This window comes from Ceratina calcarata, unplaced genomic scaffold (assembly GCF_001652005.2).
Source record: "Ceratina calcarata isolate Rehan_Ccalc_2016 unplaced genomic scaffold, ASM165200v1 scaffold7.2, whole genome shotgun sequence".
In the NCBI taxonomy this organism is placed as follows: Eukaryota; Metazoa; Arthropoda; class Insecta; order Hymenoptera; family Apidae; genus Ceratina; species Ceratina calcarata.
Window position 1 is genome coordinate 86,618 of NW_017178268.1, and position 8,346 is coordinate 94,963.

At 42.6% G+C, this 8,346-nt stretch overlaps 2 protein-coding genes across 4 annotated transcripts in view; both read left to right on the top strand.

Moving 5' to 3' along the window:
* Nucleotides 1-1,362, top strand: part of LOC108630125 (uncharacterized) — an 8,816-nt gene extending 7,454 nt beyond the window's left edge. Inside the window, exons 6-9 of one of the 3 annotated variants that reach the window (XM_026817829.1) lie at nt 151-347; nt 402-667; nt 818-980; nt 1,163-1,362. In XM_026817829.1, coding sequence (XP_026673630.1) covers nt 151-347; nt 402-667; nt 818-980; nt 1,163-1,169 — 633 coding nt within the window. In that variant the 3' untranslated portion in view covers nt 1,170-1,362. Of the gene's footprint in view, nt 1-150; nt 668-817 lie in introns of all 3 variants that reach the window. The other 2 variants (XM_026817827.1, XM_026817828.1) reach the window with 2 other exon arrangements.
* A 604-nt stretch (nt 1,363-1,966) lies between these two features.
* Nucleotides 1,967-8,346, top strand: part of LOC108630127 (putative leucine-rich repeat-containing protein DDB_G0290503) — a 10,854-nt gene continuing 4,474 nt past the window's right edge. Inside the window, exons 1-7 of the mRNA XM_018033193.2 lie at nt 1,967-2,073; nt 3,919-4,187; nt 4,454-4,558; nt 5,525-6,355; nt 6,479-7,198; nt 7,435-7,866; nt 8,077-8,250. Of these exons, the coding sequence (XP_017888682.1) occupies nt 2,064-2,073; nt 3,919-4,187; nt 4,454-4,558; nt 5,525-6,355; nt 6,479-7,198; nt 7,435-7,866; nt 8,077-8,250 (2,541 nt within the window). The 5' untranslated portion in view covers nt 1,967-2,063. The remainder of the gene's footprint in view (nt 2,074-3,918; nt 4,188-4,453; nt 4,559-5,524; nt 6,356-6,478; nt 7,199-7,434; nt 7,867-8,076; nt 8,251-8,346) is intronic.

Sequence of the window (8,346 nt, forward strand, 5' to 3'; positions counted from 1 at the left end):
TGGGCAATCTAGTGTTAATATAAGCTTTATATAGCTTTCATTATGAACATACGTGTTATGAAGCTTTTTCATAACATTAGAAACAACAGATTGGGTTGAAGTGGCCCCCTTTAGACGAGACAATTTGTATACCACTAATCTCTATGGTAGAATTTGCTCAGTGAATCGGAGGACGAAGAAAAGACAGTTAAAATTATGGAAAACGATCTGAGTCATCCAATGAAAAAGGAACTTGTAGCGAATCGAGAAGAGAAAGATTTCGAGATCATTGTAAGCATAGACGAACAGCAGCGTCGATACACTAGCGACAATCCAATAACCGTAACAGAACTGACGGAGAGTCAATGGTACGTAAAGATCTTCGAAAATGGAAGACACCTTCTGCAAATCGCGTTGTTTAGTAATTCCAGCTATCCTTACGTAACAAAAGAGGTGACAGCCGGCCGACGAGAAGATAACGGATGCAGAGCCACTTGCAAAAACGAACAGCCGATCAGTGTCGAGGGCAACTCGGAACACGCGAAAGACATTGTCGGAGATGATAAGAGAACTACAGATAACGGGAACACCTCGCTCGTCGGCTCATCGAAATGCTGCTGCGACTGCCATCTGAATGCTTCCAAGTCACACGGCGCAAACAACAATTTCGATAATGATAACGTGAAAGGTAGGCGATTCACATAATATCAGTAATGGACGCACATGGAATTTCCAAATGACAATAATAATAATCGTAATAAAGAAAAATTGATAGATTAAGAGAATAAAAAAATATAATAATTGATGCATGTTATACATTATGGATTTCTTTCTTTAGAATGGGCACTCGAATGCGAATGCGATTTAGAAATATACGATAGAACGTATCAGATTATCGATAATTTAGCCATGGAGCCAGATAGCAGCACGGTGGAAACGGCGAACGACGGCTTATCTGCGATTCTGATAAAGGGTAGAAACTCTAAATTCACTGTTATCAGGTAATACCTGAGTTCGTGAACACTTAATGCGATAATGCATTCACGAGATGTTCTAGGAAAACAGGGTTTCAGATAAATCACTAAATTTTGTTTCTTCACAAACATTGAATTCTGGCCTATAGGATAAATGTGTAGCAAGCTAAATCTCAACAATGAATCATTGTTGAAAATATGTATCGCAGGTATTGATGCACAGAATTAGCGGATTGTCAAGAGCGAATTTCTGTCTTGCGGAATTTTGCAACAATGAAAAATTTGGCTGGCGCCACCGAAAACGCGAGTGTAAATAATAAGACAATTCAGTCTTCAAGATAACTTAATTATTATGAGTTTCGCGATCGTTACTTTTCATTATTGTATTAATCTAATTAATTACATCTATTTTAACTGTGATTGTATTCAAAATGATCAATAAATAAATTTTTAACGAAACCTCGTGGATTATTTAAAAACCTGTTCTACAAATCACTCCTCGATGTGTAGATTCGTTCTTGGTCGGACGTCGGTGGCGACTCGGGAGAGCCTCGACTCGCGGGCACGTGTACCGCTACGTCGAACCGTTTGAAAAACTGACTAAATATAGAGTAGGAACAGCGCTATTGTTAGGACGCATACGTTTTCGTAGCTAAGATCCAAGTCATGGGACTTAGTCACGAATTTATGACGCGGGGATGTTCGCCAAAAGAACCATCGCAGTTTCGTATTTTCGCTGGTGACTTGATTTTTCTAAAAATCGTGCGAGTGAAGGGAAATGTTGAAGGCATATACCCAGGACGAATCTACGGTTCCTTCGGTCTCAGAATTGACCAGCCTCGACTTGGAAAGTTTCGTTCGCCGAATCGGCTAGAATGCAGACGCAAGCAACGGCAGCAGCTTCTCGAATCTCAGATACACGGAAGTAAGTAGTTTAGCGGCGCGTACGGTCGCTCGTAGAACTTCGGCTTCGACGTCCGCGCGCACGCGGTCTTTCGAAACGGTATTTTTAGAGGATCGAGTCGCTGGCCGCGAGCGGCGACGGCGTTAGTCAAGTGTCGCCGTTGACCCTAAGAAAATCGAACCCCACGAACCGTCCGAACGCTTCGGATGACCAACGGTGAGTGAAACCCCGACGCGCTCGCTCGTACGCAAAACTAATCCACCTGAGACTGTAAACAAGCGTTTCCCGTCGGTCGCTCAGTTTTCCCGCCGGATTTCGCAATTCCTCGCGGGTTTCGCGCAACTCGTTTCAATGACGCGGCGATGGTTACGCGATCGTCGGGACGAAAGTGCGAACGTTTTTAAGTCACGTTTTGACGGAATCGAGGAGGAAATCTCGTCGGTTGCCGTTCCTCGTTGATCTAAATTTAGATCGCGTGCTGAACCGCTCGGTATATCTATTTATGATGTATTTATGGCATCGCGTCGCACGGACTCGTGTTCAAGTTTGTTTCGCCCATTCGACCGATGTTCTACCGCTGCTTACCACGTCCGTCGCAATTCTAGTTGATTCTTCAAACGTCAATCCCTTCAAACTAACTTACAACAACAACAACAATAATAATAATAATAATAATAATAATAAATTTATCGTAAAATGAACAGGAATGTTCCTTCAGTTTACATGAAAACAAAAAGGTAAATGTCCTAATTTACTCAGCCATATTATGGATTATTTTTGCCTGGTTATGAATAAAGCAGAGCAAAAAACGACGAATGGTAGGAAAGTCACGTGGCTACTCTAGCTCCTAAAGGAAACCTGAATGCTTGTGCAGTCATGGTCACGAATGAACATAAGCTGCAATAGTTGGACTCACGCTCTTATTATAATACAAAAGTTGGAAACGATTAGGTCTGTAAAATGAAATTTATAAGAGTGACTCTTTGTTTTTGTTTCTTCTGCGCTGCCGTTTTCAGCGGCGCTTTGATCTTCAACAGGATATCAAACTGATTTTCACACAATTCTGCTGAAAAGTTTGCAGCACGTTAGAGCTTTAAAATAAATAATTTTTGTAAATAAACATTTATAATTTATGTTGTACTTTTGTAGCTTAGAAATGTTAATTAAGTATGCAGAGTGAACCACGAATTGTTGCGCCTAAGGATAATAATGAATTTATTGTAATACGCAACACAAACCGGAATGTCGTAAATATATAAATATAATTAGCGTAATGCATATAAACGTTTGTTTTCTCTTCTAAATATTGTGAACTGTATTTTACTTAATTTTGCATCTCATACATACATATTATTGCATACTGCGTTTCTTTAAATTGTTGAAATTTCCTAGAAAAGCATAAACATCCGCAGTCTAATAATAATAAATTCATTATAAATACAGTATAAAGAGGAATATCCGCTAGTTACACGTAAATATAAATAGCGTATAAATGGAATATACTTCCGATGAGAAGAGGATTTTGTCTTCTTTAAGCTATTTAAATACTACTTACAATGGTACTATATCTTCTGATATTTTATACGATCTCACTTCGTCGAATTTGTTTTTTACAAGCGAACATTTTAAAATAAAAGATCCAGACTGACCTGTCGTCTAAAAATACGAGCTGACACGGTCTGACTTTTTTCCTCTGCCAACTCGATCTCTTTATCTCCCTACTAAACTAATCGAGGCTCGGTGCATTAGTAGGAACCATTTCATACTCGTTTATCTTGATAGTCTCATCTCTCTGAAAGTAGTATAATAAAGCTAAGATATCTTCCATTTGCTTAATATTAATAAATCTAAGACATCTCGAGATCTAAGCAATCTCCCATTTGCTTGATTACTAATACAGTCTGACAAAAGAAACTTTTTTCACTTCTTACAACATTCACTATATTTTATGGAGTGTCTTCTGCCAAAAACGAATCCAAAGGGAGAAATATTCTGTCACGTACCGTTTCTGAAAAGCATGCTTTTGGTTTGTCGCATGCAGTAGTAGTTCACTCGTTACAGATACCTCACACGAGAAAGAGGAAGAAACTGCGAAACGCACATTCCGCAAGGGAGATTACCGATTCGAGTGGAACGAGTGGAGTATGGGTGCGGCCGGCAGTAGTAACGGCGCGCCGTCGTCGGCCCCATTCAGGGAGGAAAGCAACGGCGAAAACGCGTTTATCTACGGCACAGAGGAGTCCTCCCGCTGTCCGGAATATGCGAACGAAAATATACGACAAAGGACGAGAAGCACGACGTTTGACGTGGGTGAAGAACCCCGATCGCAGGTTAAATATAAAACGAATATTTATTATTCGTAGCACCTCTCGCAGAGACTGTACAGCTATCAAAAACGATTTCCGACCATTTTGACTTGCACACGTGCAGAACTTAAGTTTTCATTCAACAGTATAAATGCCGTAAATATTTCTCTGATGATTTAACAAATATCTGGAATTTTCAGTTTCAGATTTCAAATTCTAACTAACACAAACTCAAAAGTATACTATTGTTTTATCAGTCGATGTACATTTCTTCCGTGATACGTTCGCAGGGCCCGAGTCCCTACGCGACCATCAGAGGCGAGGAATGGTGGAGTCAAAGACCATCGGCACCGAGTTTGTCGAACTTGCGACCTTCCCCTCGCCGGGAGACATTGGTAAGCGCAGCTTTTCTTTGTTCGAAGCGCAGCAGATTTTCCGAAACGTCGCTCTTTTGTTTGTCCCCCGTTTGGCGAAAAGCTGGCCGGCTTCCAAAAACCGACTACCTCGCAGATTTCGAGGAGAACGAGCTGAGTCACGGCCACCGTAGTAGTGCGAATTTTCTGAGATCGATCGCGATCACGTGTCCCTCTATCTCGAGTTCTTCGGGGAACTCGCTCGCCCCTTGTGCCAGTGCACTCTCTTAGATCGCTTGACGTAGATCCAGTCTCTAAGATCTGTTCCTTTTGCGAGGATCACTCGTGCTTTTAAAGATCAATACCGAATTCTTTACAAGTTCCTTTCTGCGATTTCGTTTTTTGGACGTAAGTAACGATTATTGCAAAACTTCACGTAAGCTACTAGTATTGTTTAATCCACTTGTCTTTCTTAATCATTGCTCCATTTAGTGATCGGTAGAACTGCTACTTTTGAATCTCCGTGATCTCCAATCACCGTGATTTTTCACATTGGGAGACGAAAACGAGGATTGTTTCTGACTTTTTATAAATCCGCTACTCGCGCGCCTCCATAGGCTACGCACATTTAAAGTAGTAAATAAAAAGATAATTTTATCTTTCAAAATAAATAGTAGAATTTTAGAAATGAAATCAGATATTTGAAAAAACAAAACCTATTATTTTAGCAAACTATCAAAAGCTATTTCTGATTATTTTAATAAGGCGATTTTGCACAGTGAATGAACTTTTCATTTTCACATATAAATTCACTTTCATTCATATCTTTATTTCATATTAAACTCTGATTTTTCGCCAACTGAGATTCTACCTGTGAGCCCGTTTGACGCAATGCAGAGCGAGCAAAACGTGTTAACGTAACCATTCCTTGAACCAGAATCCCGATCGACGATCGGTTCAATCAGTCCCCATCTGAAATTAGTCCAATTCACTATTTATATATTGCAGTTGACGTACGCCGCGCAGATGACAGGTTGGCAGACGGCCGAGGGGCACGGGCCTCCGTCGTTCCCGCAGTACCAAGAGGCCATGGAGCTGTCGAAAGTGGTGTCGCAGCTAGCCATGGCGAACCAGCAACTGGCGTCAGCACACACCGCGACCCTCGCGCATTTGGAGGCATTGTACGTGGAACTCCGAAAGTTAAGGGAGACGAGGAGGAAGACTGGTTCGTCGGAAACGCTGGACGAAACTTTGAAGAAAAGACTGACCGTGGAACATCACGAGGAAGATGACGAGAGTAGAAGAATCGAGTCCAGAGTCGATCGATTGGAGAACCTGTTGATCGGTGAACAGAGGACAATCAGTCAGGAAGATGGGGACAGGAAGCTTCGATTGAGGATCGAGAGACTGGAGAGTATTGTGAAATCCCGTGGACTCGACAGGTTTATCTGTGATTCGTTAGAAGATCGAAGGTCGGTGTGTGGAGAAACGACGTGTAGCAGACTTCCGTCTAGCATCGACGTACCTGAACTCGATTTTAAGACACGGATCTCGAACGACGAAGCTCGAACGATGTCTAGAATTAGTGTTACGCAAAACGAGCAGGGGACAGAGTGGGTCGCGAACGACGAAACGGATTCACAGGCAAACTTGCATTTAGAGAACACGAAAAAGACAGAATCCAACGTGGAGGAACTGAGAAGGAGTGTGATTAGGTTGACGGACGAGGTAGAAAGATTAGAAGCTGAACGATTAGAGTATCAAGGCGAAACTAAGAGGCTGGCGAACGATCTGGTGGTTCAGAAAGCGCTGGTGAAGAAGCTTAAAAAGGATAATGAGGTAAACACGCCGAATCGAAATTAAGGTTGTATGAGCCGTAAGATCTCAACGAAAAGTCTAAGAAATGTGATAAAAAACTACGTCCAATATTTGAAAAAAAAATAAGAATTCGCAATGTTCCAGGAATCGAGGAAGCGACACGAGGAAGTGGAGACGAATTTAAAAGAGCGCAGAGAAGAGCACGAGAAGCTGATGGCAAGGTTCGACGTTGCGACGAAGGAAACCGAGAGGCTGTTAAAGGAAATAGACGGATTCAACGCGCTGAAGGACACCGCCGAAGCCAGGATCTCGAGTCTCGAGCAGGATTTGCAGAGATGCTTGTGGGAGAAGGAGCAAATCCGGGACGTCGAGAACGAGAGGACCTCGAAATTGAAGGCGCAGCTATCGGAGGAGGTGTCCGACAAGAAGAAGCAGACGAAGGCACTCGAGGACGCCTTGGACGAGATTCAAAGACTGAAGGAGATTGTCAAGACTGAGGCGAAGGGCCACAGCGACGAATCGTCCAAGGATATTGCGATCGACGATCCGCAGGAGAGTCCACCCGACCGCGCCACGAATATCGAGGAATTCAAGAAGGAATTGACCTTGAAGAGGGAGGCGAGACAAAGGGCGATCGCGGCGGTTTCGTCGGAGATGGAACGGCTCAGGCGGGAATTGGACGCGGAGAAGGAGGCCCACTCGGAAACCTCGAAGGTTTTGGATCTCCTGAGGTCCGCGCAAAATGAGCAAGCTCAAACCGTAAACGAGACCTCCAACAAGTCTACAGCGAAACATTCGACGATGGATGATCAAGAACTGGCAGTGCAACGCATGGAAGCTAAACGCCTGATGAGTATTCTAAAGGTAAATTCTTTCCATATAAAAAAAAAAAATCAATAGTGAGTAGAATGTAGAGAAGTAGTTATTATAATTAACATTGCGTTACTCTCTTGCTCTTTCGTTCTCCGGGAAAAATAATTCGAATCAACACAGCGATCTTCCTATTAATAAAAAATTCTTACAAAATTGTTTTTAACTTTTTCTAGATTTACCTTTTACTAGTTTATTACTTGTCCCGTCCGGTTCATAAATTCTTTCAGGTATCTGACGAGGTGAGAAACGATATTCGCGTGCAGATAGACAAATTGGACGACCTCCGCTATCAGTTGGAAACTGATACCGATCATCATCGACAACGTATACGTTGCCTATCGGATATGAGCAATCGAACGCGGGAAGCAGTTTACGCGAGGGAACGGCACACCAACGAGTTGAAAGATCGTCTAGCGGAGATTCTCGAACGGCTTGGCGACAAGAGCTTCCTGGAGCCAAAGGACGAGGTCGGCCTCGAGTGCGAACGTCAGATGGAAAACATCAACTGTCTGAAGAGCCTTTACAACGAGAGGCTGAAACTGCTGAACGAGTTGAAGGACGCGGCTGTCAGAGATTCGGCTGACACTCGGGTGAGGCTGGATCACTCGTTGAAGGAGCGCGAATGTTTGGAGGAAGACTTGAAGAAGGCTGACGAGAAGGTATTTCATGATACATTTTTTATTCTCACTTAAAGTGTCGTTCAATTCCAGAAAGTGAATTGTGTCACTAATACTTTTACCTATTCGTATACTGACTCGAGTTGCAATGAGAAAAAGCATGCGTGCGAAACCGTGACAGGGAATGCTAGTTTAAGATGTTTTCGATTATTGTCAAGAATGTATGTTGAACACTTGTTGATCTTGGAACAGATCGATGCACAAGACACGGCGATCACGAATCTGGAGTCTCAATTAGGGCTTACCAAGGCGGATTGCAGGGATCTTCAGAATCAGATGTCGTTGATTAATGGCCTGTTCACACAAATGCTGCTGGGTGCCAACTCCGCCGACATGGATCTTGATCGACTGACTCAGTTACTTCAAGTATGCCTCGCAATCAGGGTTTAAACTTATTTAACACTAGAAAGACTGAAACTTAGTATATACCTATATTGCCCAAAGCAGTCAAAATGACTGCAT